The sequence below is a fragment of the Aotus nancymaae genome, unplaced genomic scaffold, assembly GCF_030222135.1.
Source record: "Aotus nancymaae isolate 86718 unplaced genomic scaffold, 86718_ANA_hifiasm-v0.15.2.pri h1tg000010l, whole genome shotgun sequence".
Taxonomy (NCBI): Eukaryota; Metazoa; Chordata; class Mammalia; order Primates; family Aotidae; genus Aotus; species Aotus nancymaae.
In genome coordinates, this window is record NW_026988421.1 from 34,753,068 (window position 1) to 34,771,445 (window position 18,378).

At 39.9% G+C, this 18,378-nt stretch overlaps 2 protein-coding genes across 9 annotated transcripts in view; one reads left to right on the forward strand and one right to left on the reverse strand.

The window, feature by feature from the left end:
* The window catches only part of ENTPD1 (ectonucleoside triphosphate diphosphohydrolase 1), a 155,346-nt gene that overhangs the window by 96,229 nt on the left and 40,739 nt on the right, over positions 1-18,378 (reverse strand). The window contains exon 1 of one of the 4 annotated variants that reach the window (XM_012439335.2): positions 11,427-11,520. The exons of 1 other annotated variant lie outside the window; for it this stretch is intronic. In XM_012439335.2, the coding sequence (XP_012294758.1) occupies positions 11,427-11,487 (61 nt within the window). In that variant the 5' untranslated portion in view covers positions 11,488-11,520. 2 more of the 4 variants (XM_012439338.2, XM_012439339.2) reach the window with 2 other exon arrangements.
* The window catches only part of LOC105708159 (uncharacterized), a 112,508-nt gene that overhangs the window by 49,823 nt on the left and 44,307 nt on the right, over positions 1-18,378 (forward strand). Inside the window, exon 3 of one of the 5 annotated variants that reach the window (XM_064374038.1) lies at positions 11,570-11,831. The exons of the other annotated variants lie outside the window; for them this stretch is intronic. The gene's annotated coding sequence lies outside the window, so the exon portion shown is untranslated. The remainder of the gene's footprint in view (positions 1-11,569; positions 11,832-18,378) is intronic. 5 annotated transcript variants of the gene reach the window in all.

An 18,378-nucleotide genomic window follows, 5' to 3' on the forward strand; every position in this document is an offset into this window, starting at 1 on the left:
AGGGACACAAAAGCTCTTAATCCTCTCATATTGGGGTCAAAAATTACTAATTTCACTTTGATATTAAGATAAATTTAAGCTCAGGAATGCTTTTCTTTTATTTCCACAGTCTGAACAACATAACAAGACCCTGTCTCTACAAAAAATAAAAAATCAGCTGGGTATGGTGGTACATACCTGTAGCCCTAGCTACTTGGAAGGCTGAGGCAGGAGGATTGCCTGAGCCCAGGAGTTCAAGGTTACAGTGAGCTATGATTATGCTACTGCACTCCAGCCTGAATGACAGAGCAAGACCCTGTCTCAAAAATAAATAAATAAATAAAGATGGCTACAGATACAATTAAAAATAAGATGTCTGTTATCCACAGCTTTGTGGAAATATAAAAACAAAGTCCAGAGTCTGTATAGCAAAAAGCATAACAGAAAAAAACTTTAAACACTAAAGAGAATAAAACAAAAAGAGGCAGATAAAATAAATGTGAATTAAATTCCTCTATTAAAACAAAGAATAAGAGATAAAGAAAAAAAAAGAAACCAGAGAATCAAAATGGATTTAGAAAGAATAAAAATAAAGATGGACAATATATATCAACCAAATGAGAGAGAAGGGGAACAGAATTTAAGACTAAAAAAGTAGATTAAAAGGAGTTATTTCAATATTTTATCAAAATATAAACTGCAAAAACCATACAAAATATGAGTACAGGTAAATGGACAACAGATAATTGCATTGAATTAAATGTATCTTAATTGAAAGAGCATAAAGTCATTATTATTTGAAGCACTGTTAAAGAATCTAAGAACTTATGAGAAATACAGTGTTGAGGGTAATTAAGGTTAAAAGTAAATCTATGATAACAATTGTTTGACCAAAATTTGATTATGGACTACAGTTAAAAGTATTCTATCAGTGTCAGATTTCCTGAGTTTGATTACTGTACTGTGGTCATATAAGAGAATATCATTCTTCTTAGGAAATACATACTGAAATATTTAGGGGTAAAGTAATATAATTATACAACTTACTCTCAAATGGTTCAGAAAAAATACTATATGTGACTGTTGTGTAGGGAGGGAGAGAAAGGAAAGAGAGAATGATAAAGCAAATGTGGCAGAATTTTTAAAGTTGGTGAATATTTGTGAAGTGTTCTTTAAATTGTTCTTATAACTTTTCTGTAATTTTGAATTTTTGAATTTGTAATTTTTTATTCTCCAAAAAAAATTAATACAACAAAAAAGTAAATCTATGATAACAAACCAAAAATGAAATTTTTAAACAATTACATTTATAATAGCATCAAAAAGAAAATCATACTTAGGAATAAATTTAATAGAAGAAATAAAAAAGTTATATTCTGAAAACTACAAAATATTACTTAAGGAAATTAAATAAGACCTACATACATAGAAAGACATCACATGTTCATGGATTGGAATATTTAATATTTTTAAGATGGCAATATTCTCCAAATAAATAGATTTACATAGTTGATGCAATCTTTATTAAAATCTAAGCTGGCTTTCTTGCAGAAGTGGACAAGCTGATCTTAAAATTCATGTGGAAATTCATGGGTCCCATAATACCCAAAACAATATTTTAAAACGTAAAATGAAATTGGAGGACTCACACTGCCTGATATCAAAACTTACTATAAAGCTGTAGTAATCAAGAAATGTGGAACTGGCATAGGGCTACATATATAGAAAAATAGAATATAACTAAGAGTCTAGAAAAAACCCCTCACACTTATGGGAAATTGATTTTCAACAAGGTGCCAAAAACAATTCACTGGAGAAAAGAATAATCTTTTCAACAAATTGTGCTGGAACAACTAGATATTCACACACAAAAACATGAAGTTTGGCCCCCACCTCATAACATATACAAAAATTAACTCAAAGTGGATCAAAAACCTAAGTGCAAGGGCTAAAACTATGTAATTCTTTGAAGAAAATATAGATGTACAACTTCATGACTTTGGATTAGGCAATGGCTTCTTAGGACAACAAAAGCAAAAGAACCAAAGAAAATATAGATTGAATATCATCAAAATTTAAAACTTTTGTGCTGCAAACAATACTATCAATAAAGTGAAAAGACAACCAGCCTGAGCAACAAGAGCAAAACTCCATCTCAAAAAAAAAAAAAAAGGGCAAAGAATCTGAACAGACATTTTTCCAAAAAAGATCTACAAATGCCCACTAAACACGTGAATACATTTTCAAAACCATCAGCCATCAAGGAAATACAAATCAAAATCTCAGTGAGACACTACTGCACACTCATTAGGGAGGCTATAATCAAAGATAGATAATAACAAGTGTTGGCAAGGATGTGGAGAAATTGGAATCACCATATATTGCTGGTGGAAATATAAAATGGTGCAGCCACTTTGGAAAATAGTCTGGCAGTTCCTCAAATGGTTAAACATAGACATACAAGTGACCCAGCAATTTTGCTCCTAGGTATATAATCAAGAGAAATTAAAAACATAAGTCCACATCAAAACTTGTCCATGGATGCTCACAGCAGCATTATTCATAATGTCAAAAAGTAAAAACAATCCAAACATTCATCAACTGATGAATAAAATGTGATACTTGCATTCAATGGGATATATGCTATAAAATGAATGTCCAGAATAGGCAAAATTGTGAAGACAGAAAGTAGATTGGTGTTTGCCTAGGGCTCAGAAGGGTGGGGGCCACGTAGGGAGGAAATGGGGAGTGGCCATTAATAGATATGAGGTTTCTTTTCAGGGTGATAAAATGTTGCAAAACTAATTGTGGTTGTAGTACACAATTCTGTGAATACACTAAAAACCACTGAATTGTAGACTTTGAGTGAATTGTATCATACGTGAATTATATCTCCAGATAATAAGAACAGCTATGGATTTGAATCTCTACTCCAACACTTACCAGTTTAGAGACTTTAGATGAGTCACTTAACAGTAAATAATACTAACCTCCTAGGATTGTTGGAGAACTGAATTAACATCTGTAAGGTGATTAGAACAGTGTGTGAACCAATGTCCACTACGAACCTGTGTTAACTAACTAAAGCCACCAGCGCTTCCTTTCATTAAACACTTAACCATATTCATTTCCTATGGCTGCTATAACAAATTACCATTAAAAACTCAGTGGTTTAAAATAACACACATTTATTCTCTTACAGTTCTGGAAGTCTGAAGCCTGAAATCAGTTTCACTGGACTGAAATCAGGGTGTTGGTAGGACTAAGCTCCTCTCTACCCATAGGAGAATATTATGGTTGGAGATATATTACCATATAATTGAAAAGATTGGATTGATGAATAAATATCCAATTTTGTATCCTAAAAACAATACAGCTTCTTCACAAGTGTTCACAGATTTATACAAATCCACCATATACTTAGTTACAAGGAAACCTCAGAAATTAGAAAGCCATATTCTCTAATCAGCATGGAAAAAATAAAAAATTAATTATAATGGCTAAACAAAAACAAAAATCATTTAGAATCTTTAAAAAATAATATCCTGGGACAGAGGGAATAAAATGTGATTCAAACTATTTAGAAAAATATGACACCACATATAAAACTGTATTGAGTCTATTCACAGTAAGAACAGATTCAGAAAAACTATCACAGGCCAGATGTGGTGGCTCACACCTGTAACCCCAGCATTTTGGGAGGCCTAGGCGCGCAGATTGCTTGAGTCCAGGAGCCTGGGCAACATGGTGAAACGCTGTCAGAACATAAATAAATAAATACAGAAAAACTATTATAAGTATGGCAGGAAAACTTGAATGCTTTATATGATAAAGCACTCACATAATTTAAAATGTCAAATCCAAAAAAAGTATTATAATAAATAGGAAACAGATATAAAAAGTATACAAAGGAAGTGTATCATGTGAAAAATGTCAAGTTTACTGTAATTAAACAAATACTAAAACAATCTAAAAATGAATAAGATTATATAAAAACAAAAACACCAAAGCTGTAGGGATGCTGCAAAACAGGAACTGCTTTGACAGCCTGAAGGGCCCACCCTTTGGGAATGTGACCTGGCAACAGTAATCAAGAACTTTAAAAAACATTAACAAGTTTCAATCCAGTAATTATATTTCTGGGATCCTATCCTACATAAGTTTTTTCTGTACGTAGGATTGCATCCAGAAGGGACAGGATATCCCTTCCATATGTCTGGATGTAATCCTACATATGGAAAAAACTTCCTGCATGAAGACATTTATTGGAAATGGAAACAACCTCAATGTTCAATCACAGGAGAATTGTTAAATAAACTATGTGACTATAAAAATTATGCTAACCAAGACCATGCCATAAAATGGAAAATACTTGTGCTTCACTGCCACAGTAAAAGCCAGGCTTTAAAACTGTATATATAGCCTAATGATCATGGTGCCATCTCATAATTTTTCAAGGTCCTACTCAAGTGAATGCCAAATGAGAGAAACAACCCAGGCATAGTAAAAAACAGGAAATAGCACCAAAATATTACAAGTGATTGTTTTCCTTCTGTACTGTAATCTATAGTATCCTGTTTTATTTAATGGGCATATGCTATGTTACTTATATCCTCATGGGCATAAAGCAATGCTTTACTTCCTTCCTGGAAACACTTCATTTTTGTTTTGTTTTGTTTTGTTTTGGCTTCTTCTTCTTTTTTTTTAATCAAGTAATGGTTATAGAAGGAAACAACTCTTTGTGTAGGGGCATGTACTGCCATTGTGGGTCTCTAAAGTCACTTTCATATTCTAACAAAAACTGTATGTTGCATACATGTTAGACAACCTCTACTCTGGATTCTTTTCTCCAACAATTTATTTTCTCTTCACAACCCCCTCAAGTTCCCAAACCTAAAGAAATTCTATCAGTTCTCTCTGCACGCACTTGCCTTGCTTTGCTCCTAGAATTATTCCCACCTTTCTTCTGCAGAAGGAAGACAATGCCTCAGGCACACTGTTCTTAATCTCGGAGCCCTGAGTCCCTGCTACCTCTAGCTCCTTGGGACTCCAACACCCAGCACAAGGTTCTGCAGGCAGACACACATACTGCTCCAGTACTTCTCAAGTTGAAGGCAGAGAATTAGGGAAGTTTATGGAAGCGTGGAGCCATGGAGAAAAGGTGGAGATGTGCAGGAAATCTAACACAAGGCCATTTTGTGTAACAGTAGTTTGTGTGTGCTGAAGATTCTGGTTTCTAGGATTTGGCAAATTGGGAGCCTCAATTTTTTGTTCTAGGGCATATATTTGCTGAATGAATAAATGAATTTGGCTTCCGATCACCCCCGGTGACAGCTGATCAGTAACCAGAAGTGGCAGATTGGCAAGGGGGTCGAGGGTGGGAAAACCTTGGTCATTTAGTACCAAAACAAGCCCTGAGACTAAGGCATGTAATGACCCTGTCACACTGCTAGTCAAAGTGTGGCCTATGGAGGGGCAGTATTATCATCACCTGGGAACTTGTTAGAAATGTAGAATCTCAGGCCCTACTCCAGAGCTACTGGACCAGAATCTGCATTTTAACAAGTTCTCTAATGATACACACCCATGTTAAAGTTTGAGAAGCACTGCCTCAGAGCGCGCACACACACACACACACACACACACACACACACACACACCCCAAAATCACCAAGACAAACAAGTGACTCCCCTCTTCCACATTTCCACCAAACCATCAAGACGTTTAGTGATTCTTTGCCACAGAGGCTGCCCTTGATTTTGGTCTTCCACTGAAGTACTTAAGAGAATTGACTCTATGTAATTTACTCCAGGCCTCACCTTCACTCTACACAGATGAAGCCCAGCACCTCTAGACAGTAATGGGTGGGATTAAACACTTCTGCCTTGAGCACCATTACCAGTTAAAAAGAGCAGAGAAACAATCAAAAAGAAAACACAAGGGAGAAAGCACTCTTAAAATGTAATTTGACCAAGTAAAGGCAATACCAATCACAATGATTTATAAAAACTGTTTACCAGATGTATCTTATTACCATGCAGTGCAGTGATGATTAAGGAAATCATTTAATGTGTAGCTGATTGCTTTGTAAAGGCTTATTTGATTACATGACCCTTAGAGAAGGATAAACTCTGTACTTCTGCCTTCAAATCTCTAAGATGGACATTTAATAGGTCGACTGTTCAGAGCCTGAGGAAAAAAGGGGGCTTTTTACTCTTTTATTTTTTTGAGACAGAGTCTCCCTTTGTCACCAGGCTGGAGTGCAGTGCCACGATCTCAGCTCACTGCAAACTCCGCCTCCCGGGTCCAAGCAATTCTCCTGCCTCAGCCTCCTAAGTAGCTGAGACTACAGGCACACACCACCACACCCAGCTAATTTTTGTATATTTAGTAGAGACGAGGTTTCACCATGTTGCCAGGATGGTCTCGATCTCCTGACCTCGTGATCCACCCGCCTTGGCCTCCCAAAGTTCTGGGATTACAGGCGTGAGCCACTGCACCCAGCCGGGCTTTTTACTCTTAAATCTACACTGTAGTTAAGGTAAAAGACAGAAAAGATCTTTAAGCACTGCTGGTAGGGTGAAGGGGCTTGCCATGGGCACCAGATCCAACTGATGTGTCCCATCCTTTGAGAAGTTTCTTCAGAAGCCATCATTCCCTATTCTGCTTCTCATGGCACTTTCTCTTGTATTATTTTTTTTAATTTTTACTTTTAGTATTTTTATATTAGAGACAAAGTCTCATTACATGGCCCAGGCTAGGGTGCAGTGGTTATTCATAGGTGCAAATATACCCATGAATATATTACAGCCTTGAAATCCTGGGCCCAGGTGATCCTCCTGCCTCAACCTCCTAAGTAGCTGGAACTACAGGCATGTACCACTGTGTCATGGCACTTTGTTTAGACTTCTATTACAGCTCTTAGGGAGGTAGAACCTATCCATTAGGTTCTCAGACTTTGTAGCCTAACCACATCAGTCAAAATTTCCCCTCTGCCTATTACTAGCTATATGACCTTGACCAAATGACCTTTTTCCCACAGCTGGAAGATGCAGAAACGAATATCATAAAATTTTTGTAAAGATTACATGAGACAACACATATAAAGCATTGCAATGTTTGGCACATAATAAATAATCAATGTTAGCTATTATTATTAGCACTTTCCAGAGTCTGGCTTCCCCACTAGACCGTGAACAAATTGTTTATCCAAGGATCTGTGGCATGGGGACTTACAAATGGTAGACACACAATAATATTTGTCAAATTGGTTTGAAGTTATGCCAGGAAGAGGAAAGGGAGGATGCTGGGAAAAAACATAACGTATTTTATGATTTACCCAGGGTCAACTTCTGTATTGTTTGTTTTTCTTTCATTACCAGAGTACATTGTCTCAAATAGCAAGATTGCTATAAAGTAGGGCTGGAGAGACACTATTTATAGAACCAGATGTTCTGTTCAGAGAAAGCAAAGTTGGCTATGAGGCATCTGAAATCTACAGTTTGGTCCTTGGCCAAGTGGGGAGTGGGGGCTGAAGTTCAGCACAGCTTTACTTGCCAAACAGAGTGTCCTGGCATGGGGTTACATTAGCTCTGAAAATCATCCACCCAGGGGGATGCATTTTGTTTTTCAGTGTATCCACATAGAGGGACGTCTTTACAGACTGTGCAAAAGATCTATATGTATCGGTAGGGATCCCTACTCCAAACTCAAAGGTCCCCTTTTAAACCAGCCTCCTGAGTCTCAAATGAGCATCAGCTAAAATAATAATGCTTCCTTTACTAAATATTTATTGAGCTCCCATTAAGGAGCTCAAGATGCTAATGGCTGACAAGGACCTTTTGGACTTGCACAAGAGCCTGGTGTGTACCACCCTCTAAGGAAAGCTTGGCATGCTCTCTAAGATGGACACCAAATCCAAGAACCTGTCCCAGGGGCTGATGAATATGGCTGCCAAGCTGACCCACAATAAGTACGTCAGAGGACCTCACAGATGTCATGGAGAAGTTCACTGAACTCGGACATCTTAACCATTGGCTGCTGAATGACATGTGTTCTTCCGGAATCAGTACTCATCTCTGTCCACTTCCTGCGTGGCTTCTGGCCCTCTAGGACTGCTGTATGGTCACCCTCTGTGGCTGCCTCCTGTACCCTATCATGACTGAGGCCCCTCTCCGATCACTCTGCCCACACTGATGAGAAAGTTGCCATAAGTTTAGACACCAAAAAAAAACTGCACTAGACACTGCAGATCTAAAGGTGAATGCAGAAATTATAATTGGGGAGGGAGAGAAGGTGATTCAGGGGTCAGGAGTGTGGGCAAGTATGATGAGTGCCACCTTAGGCATAACTGATGAGGTACTACAGAAGCATCCAATATGGGGCCAAATCTAGACTTGAAGAATTAGAGAAGGTTTAAAAGGGGGAACCACACCCAAAATGAGGCTTCAAGGAGTGATAACAAGTGTTAATATTTATTTAGTGATACTATACATTATGCCCTGTTCTAAGAATCTTGCACGAATCCCTCATTCAGTCCTTACCACAACCCTATAAGATAGATGTTATTGGCCGGGCATGGTGGCTCACGCCTGTAATCCCAGCATTTTGGGAGGCAGAGGGGCATGGATCACGAGGTCAGGAGTTCAAGACCAGACTGGCCAACACGGTGAAACCCCGTCTCTACTAAAAAATACAAAAATTAGCTGGGCATAGCAGCTCATGCTTGTAATCCCAGCTACTTGGGAGGCTGAGGTAGGAGAATTGCTTGAACAAGGACCCGGGAGGTGGAGGGTGCAGTGAGTGGAGATCACGCCACTGCACTCCAGCCTGGGCTACAGAGCGAGACTTGGTATCTCAAAAAAAAAAAAAAATAGATAGATGTTATTGTTATTCTCTTCATTTAACAGACGAGGAAACTGAGACACACAGTAAATGGTGGAGCTAAAATTCAAACCCAGGCAGCTTGGCTTCAGACTAAGGAAGGAGAGCACCAGACAGGTCCTTAAGACAGAAGAAAGGGCCTAGCTGCAGTCTGAGGAAAGAAGCAGTTCCCTAGGGGAACTGAAAGCAACTCAGTGAGGCCCAGCTTGGGGTGGGGACAGACTCAGAGATGACTGGGCCTGCTCTGCAGGTTGAAAGAAAAAGCAGAAGCAGAAGATTTCAGATCCAGTTCACATATACACATATATATTTTTTTTCTTTCTTTCTTTCTTTCTTTCTTTTTTTTTTTTTTGAGACAGAGTCTCACTCTGCACCCAGGCTGGAGTGCAGTGGTGCAATCTTAGCTCATTACAACCTCCGCCTCCTGGGTTCAGGTGACTCTCTTGCCTCAGCCTTCCGAGTAGGTGGGACTACAGGCACACACCACCACACCTGGCTAATTTCTGTATTTTTAATAGAGAAGGGGGTTTCACCATGTTGGCCAGGCTGGTCTCGAATTCCTAACCTCAGGAGATCCGCCCACCTCAGCCTCCCAAAGTGCTGGGATTACAGGTGTGAGCCACCATGCCCAGCCCACCAGGCCAGACTTTTGACAACTAGCTGTGACTGGTGTCATCTAACCCCTTCTGACCTCACTTTCTCCTTTTTATAAAAGACCTAATAACAATACCTGCTTCTCATAGAGAATGGCTATGAGCACCAACTGAAGAAAGTGTATGGGAACTTGAGTGCAAAGTACGAATTCCTTCACAGACTTAAGATTTTATCAGTATCATTCTATCTTCAGTAGCTTCAATAATTTGCAAACCTGAAATCCACAATGTGAGGGCATGAGAAAAAGCAGACTAACAGTGTCGGGGAGTGGAAAAGCCCTCCAGCCCTGCCTCAGACTACCTCCATCCACACTCAGCACTTACTATGAGATCTCAGGTCAAGTTATTCTCTCGGTACTTTAATTTTGCCATCTGGAAAATGGGAATAACAATAATAGCACTTATAAGGTTCATATGATAAGTAAGTAGCACGTGTAATATGCTAGGTACAGCTCCCAACACAGAATAAAGATTTCATCAACATGAACAGCTCTCATTATTGTAAGTATTAAGAAATCAATTGGCTACTCATGCTCTTCTTCCATGTTCTATGCGGTATAAGCCTGTGGGGATGTTAGAGGTTAGAGATAATAAAGAAAAAGGTTTGCAACCCTGCACTCCCTCACTGCTGCAGAGATTCTTCCTGGCTCTCACAGGCTGGCAAGCAGCTGGCTCTCCGTCCTGGCAGAAAATGCCCAAAAGAGGTAAAAGATAGAGACCGCACACCATCTGTGCAAACCAGGCTGCTCTTGTAGTTTTTAGACAAAATCGAAATGTAGTTAGATATGACTGCCCTTTTAAGATAGAACTAGTTATTCTATTTCCTCCCTCCACCCGTCCCCGTCCCCCGCTTCTGTCCCCCACATACGAACTCCCCCACATATCTCAAGAAACTTTCAGCGTTTTGAAAGACATACTCTGGGGTCCTGTTGTGACAACCTCGTGCCACATTAACTTCTCTGTCTTGCTCCCAGAAAAGAAGTCTTTGCTAATTTCAAAACAGGAAAGCACGCAAGAAATTCGAGAACAAAACAAATCTACACACAGAGCCCAGCATCTTCAAGCAAACACCCTGAGATACAGATCCGAGGCTAGATGAGTCCGGACTGTAGATGAGGCAGCTGCCTCTTAAACTGCAAGGGGACTGAAAAAGTCATTTGCCTCTAAAAAACCAACTCTGAATACAAATTGATAATGAATATTCATGAGCCCCTCCAGCTTGCTCTAGAGCCACCCTTGACTGCAACCCTGGACTCTGCTTCCTAAAAAGTTTCCCAAAGCTCTTTCTCTGCCTCCTCTCAGAAGGAAAAGGGTGGGAAAATTCATTCATAGCTTTCTGCCTCCAGCTTTCAAGTACTAGCTTTTGGTTTGGGCTTTGTTTTCTCCTTCTATTTTTTTTCTTAAGGATTCGGATCAAATCAATTTTGGTCTTACCCTTTGTATCTTCCATAAGTAGCAGCTTTTGTATTCCTCTTTCTTCGTTTCTTTCCCCCCAGCCTCTGCTTGCTGTGGTCGGTCTCCGAAAGAGAGGTACTCAAGGAAACAGAGATATAACAGACCCTTGGGTTCGTGGGAGGGGCTAAATTAGCCGGCCCCGTTTCGGAAGGAACTTCAAACCCGGTCTTTTTCATTGACTAGAAAGGACAGATTGACTGAGGACTCCAGCAGCTCATTTTCCTAAAGTTACTCAAAGCCTTTTCCAGGTTGTAATTTTTTGTATCCTTGAAGCAATGTATATTCAAATCTCTCTCTTCTCTCTCCTTCCCTCTCTCCCTTACTCCTTCCCTCTTCATCTCTCTCCCTTTGTTATAGAAATCCCTTTTTCTCCCTTGAAAAAGTCATCTCGGCTGCAAGCAATAAAGCTTTTTCCTTACTGCAATTATGAAGCTAGATAATAAGAAACTTGTTACCTTGAAACCCACTGGAAAAACTGTGAAAGGCAAGAACAATTCTTCTCTCCCCATAAAGCATCTGGTCCCATGACCAGCAATCCTTTCTCAAGGCTCATTAGAGCAAAGAGCAACAGGTGACCCAAGTGATGTGTTTCCTGCAGGAGAAGCTGCGTTATTGGCTGGAAGGCTGGGTGGAACCACAGAGGAGCTGCTCTCTGGGAACCGCTGCCTGGCTATGAGTTGACAAAAGTCATCCACCATTTCCCAACTTTGACTTCCTACCTTTGAAGTCTAATGAGCATGAATTGCCACATCAAGACTGTCAAGATTACTCCAATGTAGATGAGAGCCTGACCAAATTATTTTTAAACTGTGTAACAATTATTTTGAAATCAAAACAAGGGCTAACCTTTTGAGAGGAAGGTAAGTCCTCAAGTCCCAAGACCACTTGGCAGCTTCTCCCTCCACAAGGCTGTTGCAAACCTTAGCATTTCAGGTTTGAAAGAAACCTCAGACACCGAGTCTAAACAAGGTTGGAGATGTGGAGAAGCTAAGCCACTTGCTTAGGCTCACACATGGTCTCTCTTATTTGCTACCATGCTCCCCAGCACCTAATACAGTTTCTCTCACAGCATGGTCTCTCCAAAAATATTTCAAGAATGATTGAAAAAAAAATTGAATTGCCGCAAAGCAGAAACAGAGGTCTGTTTTCCTGTTTCCTAGTTCTTGCTTTTTCTTTTCTTTTTTTTCTTTTTTTTTTTTTTTTTGAGATGGAGTTTCGCTCTTGTTACCCAGGCTGGACTGCAATGGTGCGATCTCGGCTCACCACAACCTCCACCTCCTGGGTTCAGGCAATTCTCCTGCCTCAGCCTCCAGAGTAGCTGGGATTACAGGCACGCACCACCATGCCCAGCTAAATTTTTTTGTATTTTTAGCAGAGAAGGGGTTTCACCATGTTGACCAGGATGGTCTCGATCTCTTAACCTCGTGATCCACCCGCCTCAACCTCCCAAATTGCTGGGATTACAGGCGTGAGCCACCGCGCCCGGCCCAGTTCTTGCTTTTTCTACATTGCCTGTCCAGCATGTAAATTTATATCTGAAGTCAGTTATACCATATGAATCATTAAATCTGTGAGCCCTAAGGACTGTTTTGATTCTATGTAGAAACTGTATTCTCTAGGGAACTTTCAGTCATACTTTAATAAGGACAAAGGATAACCTTTTAGTTTAGGCATCTCTGTTACTTTGCACAGTGCCACACAGTATATACTCCAGACTTCCTTTATCTCCTAAATGCTTCATATTTATATGATTTTGAATGTAAAATAACAACTAATATACTGAATGAAAGATTCAATGGATGTCTTCTCTCAAGCCGGTTTAGATTACATCTCTAATAATGAATATTGGTCTGATAGTCATCCTGTTACGATAAAATTGGTTTTAGTTGATATGAGGGGATTTTTTGCAAAATTCAACAACATAATGGGTTTACGTACTATTGCTTTGGAGAGAAATTTGAAAAGAGTATGCCCACAAAATATTCTGTGAATTACAGAATGGAAACCAGAACATCAAAGCTAGAAAGAAAAAAGAATGATCAAAGGAAAGATCCAGAGTGGCTGAGGGGTAGGCAGGAGAAACACAGACAAGTACCTGAACCTGTCAATGAGAGACACACTTTGGTGGGTGCTGTGGCAACAGTTCTCTACTTTATTACATTACATTCCTTTTTTTTTTGAGATAGAGTTTCACTCTTGTCTCCTAGGCTGCAGTGCAATGGCACTGCAACCTCTGCCTCCTGGGTTCAAGCCATTCTCCTGCCTCTGCCTCCTGAGTAGCTGGGATTACAGGCGCCCACCACCTTGCCTGGCTAATTTTTGTATTTTTAGTATATATGGGGTTTCACCATGTTGTTCAGGCTGGTCTCCAACTCTTGACCTCAGGTGATCCACCCACCTCAGCCTCCCGAAGTGTTGGGATTACAGGCATGAGCCACACCATACTCAGCCTACTTTATTACATTCTTAAATTCTTTTTTTTTTTGAGACGGAGTCTCACTCTGTCACCCAGGCTGGAGTGCAGTGGTGCTATCTCGGCTCACTGTAACCTCCGCCTCCCAGATTCAATAGATTCTCGAGCCTCAGCCTCCCGAGTAGCGGGATTACAGGCATGCACCACCACGCCCAGCTAATTTTTGTATTTTTAGCTGAGATGGGGTTTCACCATGTTGTTCAGCCTAGTCTTGAACTCCTGGCCTCAAGTGATCTGCCTGCCTTGGCCTCCCAAAGTGCTAGGATTACAGGTATGAGCCACAGCACCTGACCACAGTTCTCTATTTTAAACAAAATTAAAATTCAGAGTCACATCTATCATGTTCTATCAGTTGTTGTTGATGAAAGGTTACTTTGACAATTGACTCATTCTCTTTACATTTCACCAGGGAGAGAAAGAGGCAGTAAAAAGCAAATTGTTCTAGTACCCAACTTCTGGTTTAATCAAGACGTAAAATCTCATTATAATAACTAGCGCTTCATAAATATTTGAAGTTCATTCAAACTGAATATAGAGTAATAGAAGCATAGTTTTAACCCCTAACTAATATTATGTGAGCCTTTTGACAACATTTAACATTTTTTATGGTAATATGCTCTGTGCTACAATTTAATCATGTTGTCCAGGTTCACACCCTCCTCAGCATCACGAGAATACTTTGGTTAAGTATATATTACCACCAACTCATACAAAAATAATTATAAAAGAGATGGGAGTTTATGTGTATCTTTCTAAAGGCCTCAGAATTAATCTTAAAAAAATAAATCTTGTTTCTCAACAAAAAATTACCATCATTTTTAATTTTGTTGTTTTTTGTAATAGAAAGTAGAAAACTAAAACTGCACTCAGAAAGATGGGGGGAGCTGTTAGGAAGGGGTAAAGATATTTGTCTTTTAATGATGAAATGGTCTTATAAAGTTCTTAGAATGGTAAGATTTTCATTTTTCCTACACCTTCATCCTCTTTCGTTGTACTGGTTCATCCCCCTATGCATATAAAATATTTAAGTAATTCTCATTCTTAAAAACAAATTCTGTTGTATAATAGTATAGAGTTTTAGTTGACAAGATGAAAAAGTTCTTGAGATTGGCTGCACAACAATGTGAATGTACTTAACAATACTTAAGTGTACAGTTGAAAATGATTAATATGGGCCAGGTGCATTGGCTCACCCTGTAATCCCAGCATTTTGGGAGGCTGAAGCAGTAGGCTGTCTTGAGGCCTGGAGTTTGAGAGCAGCCTAGGCAACATAACAAGACCCCAAGTTTACAAAAATAAAAATAAATTTTAAATGCTTAGTATGGTAACTTTTCTATTGTGTAAACTTTATCATAATTTTTAAAAATTAATTTAAAGAAAAGCAGCTCCTTCACAAACAACCTACTTGAGACTGTGGTCTACCTTTGCCTTCCCTTCAGCACCTCCACTCCTCATTTATTTACTTCTCCGTCCATTACATTCCCATTTCTCACCGCACCACTCCAAAGAAACTGCCCTAAGATTTCCAATGGCCTCTAAAGCAAAGACCAGTTTTTGTGTTTTATCTTCTTGGACCTCTGTAGCATGGGCCATTGTTGGCCTTCTTTCTTGAAAATTTATCTTTTCTTATTTTTCAGAACCCCCCTCATGTCTGATTTTCCTCCTCCTCTGTGTATGATGGCTCCTTTTCAGTCAACTTTTGTGTGTCATGAATGTTGGTATTCCCTAGACCTTCACCCTTTGCCTTCTCTCCCTACTGCACTTATTCTACCTAGCTCATAACTTCTCATGCCTTTACATTTCTGCCTAGTCCACTCCCATGAGCTCCAGATCCGTATTTCTACCCACCTACTGGGTGTCAAGAGAATATCCTACAAGCAGCTCAAACTCAGCATCCAAACCGTACTCTGTATCTTTACTTCCAAATCTGCTCCCATCCAGTACCAGTATTCCCTACATTTATTTTTTTTGAGATAGAGTCTCACTCTGTCCCCCAGGCTGGAGTGCAGTGGCATGATCTTGGCTCACTGCAATTCAGCCTCCCGAGTAGCTGAGATTACAAGTGGCTAATTTTGTGTTAGCAGAGATGGGATTTCACCATATTTTCCAAGCTGGTCTCGAACTAGTGACCTAGGTGACTGGCCGCTTTGGCCTCCCAAAGTGCGGGATTACAGGTGTGAGCCACTGCACCCAGCCAGTGGTGCCATTATCTAATGTAGGGGCCGAGTGTAGTGGCTCACACCTGTAATCCCAGCACTTTGGGAGGCCAAGGCGGGTGGATCACAAGGTCAGGAGATTGAGACCATCCTGGCCAAATCCTGGCCAATATGGTGAAACCCTGTCTCTATTAAAATACAAAAAAAATTAGCAGGGCGTGGTGGCATGCACCTGTAGTCCCAGCTACTTGGGAGGCTGAGGCAGGGGAATCGCTTGAACCCAGGCAGCAGAGGATGCCATGAGCTGAGATCGTGCCACTGCACTACAGCCTGGGCAACAGAGCAAGACTCCATCTCAAAAAAAAAAAGAAAAAGATAATGGCACCACCGTCCACCTGGTCACACAACCCAGCAACCTCAGGGTACTCTTAGACCCCTCCCCACATCCCACATCTTACTGTTTACCAAATCCTATTGTTTCTATACCTTAAGACATCTCAAATTCATCTCCTCTCTCCATTCCCATCACTTCCGCCAGTGCATACTCTCCTTATCTTTCTGAAATGGATATCTGATAATGTCATTGACAGATTTTAAAAATTCTAGTCTCCTTATGCATAAAATAAAATTCAAAGTCCTATCATAGAATATGTAAGGACTCTCTTTACCTCTCTAAACTCATTTCCTGTTATAGGCTTCCTGCACACCAAAAACTGAATTTAATTCCAGAACTCATAATCCTTGTACAACTCCGAATTTTTACAAGTTATTACCCTGCTCAGAATGTTCTTTCCTCTCTTATCTTCCTGGTCCTCCTATATATTGTTCATAACTCAAATATCTGGTCCCCTGTGTTAGGCTCTTTTTGCACTGCAATATAGAAATAGCTGAGACTAGGTAATTTATAAAGAAAAGAGATGTACTTGGCTCATGGTTCTGCAGTCTGTACAAGAAGCATGGCACCAGCATCTGCTTCTGGTGAGGACGTCAAGAAACTTACAATCATGGCAGAAGTGAAGTGGGAGCTGGTGCATCACATAGCAAGACAGGGAGCACAAGAGAGAAGGGGGAGGTGCCAGACTCAAAAACAACCAGATTTCAAATGAACTCAGTTTCACCAAGTCATTCATGAGGGATCTGCCCCCATGACCCAAACACCTCCCACCAGGTCCCACCTCCAACATTGGAGATCACATTTCAACGGGAAATTTGGAGGTGACAAATATCCAAACCACATCATCCCCTGTGAAGTTTTGCCTAACCGATCCCCACTCCTTTCCCACAGACACAAACACTGCACTGACCCACAGAAAAGATGCCATTCATGTTACCATGTTTTATAATTTCATTTACACCTCAGGCCATAAACCTTGGAGTCACATTTGAATCCTCTTTCCTTACAATCTAAGTCCAATCCTTTACCGAATTCTGCGGGTTCTGTCTTCCACATATATCCAGGATCTGACCTCTTCTCGTTACCTTTACTGCTACCACACTGCTCCAAGCCACATCATCTCTCACCTGTATCCTATATTATTGTGATAGCCTCCTCACTGGTCTCCCAGATTCTGCTCTTCAAACTCTTCACCCGATTTTCAACCCAGAACCCGTAATAATTCAGTTAAAATTAAGCAAAAGAAAAGATTATGGAACTCCTTTGCTCAAAACTTATCAAAGTCTCCATCTCACCCCAAAAAAAGCCAAAGTCCTTCCAGTCTCCCACCAGGCCCTGCCTGGCCTGCTCCTCATCACTTCTCTTTCCTTCCTACTACTCTCTTCTTGCTGCCTCTGCTCCAGCCTCCGAGTCTTTGCACATGCTGTTCTTTCTGCCTGGAATGATGTCCTCCTGAATATCCACGTGTCTCATTGCCTCCTTCCCATAGGTTTTTACTAAATGATTACCTCTATCCCAGCACCAAGATTGCTATTTCTAAATGCTATTTTCTATTAAAATGGCCCAAGTCCCTTTGGAAAAATAGCTAACCAAGTCTGGGGCAGGAATTATACCAGAAAGCAAGGACACTATCTAAAATTACTAGGGTTGTGTCAAAAGGACTCAGGAGCCAACCTTAAGTGGATCCTACTGGCCAAAGTAGAAGTCTAAGCAGCAATAAAAATAATAACTGCAATGGATTGAAATGTATCAGATACATTGAGTTCTACATAGTCATAATACTACTATGAAGAAATCACCGTTCACCTTTAGAACCAATTCATTATTGTGAAAACACACAACAGGGATAATAGCAACACTCAACCTCCCTTTGCTGCACAAACTGTACCACAGGACAACCAAATCGTTGATGGGGAAAAGTCTCTTTAAAGTATTCCAAATAATGAAAGACTAAAATAGGTAGCATTTGGGTATCACCATTTCGCATACCTCACAAAGGAATGAAGCTAACAATAATCACCAATGACTTTTCACATTACAAAAGGGGGCACAAATATATATTTTGTGCCTTCTGATGGAAGCACATATCACATACTCTGAAGTTGTCTTGCCAAAAATGGAAACTTCTAAATCTAATTAACAGTTTATGGGGAAAAAAGGTGACGGATACACATGTTAAAAAAAATACAACAGGAATGCAATCAGTAAAATCCAGTCTGCATGAGACTAGATTAAAACAATCAATAAAACAACTCAATTTCTTGAACAAATAAATTGCAGAGAAGAAAAAAGAGAATGAGGTACCTACCTATAAATTAAAAGATATTTAAAAGATATACCAACAAAATTAATACCAGGACCTTGAAATTCTGATTCAAACCAAT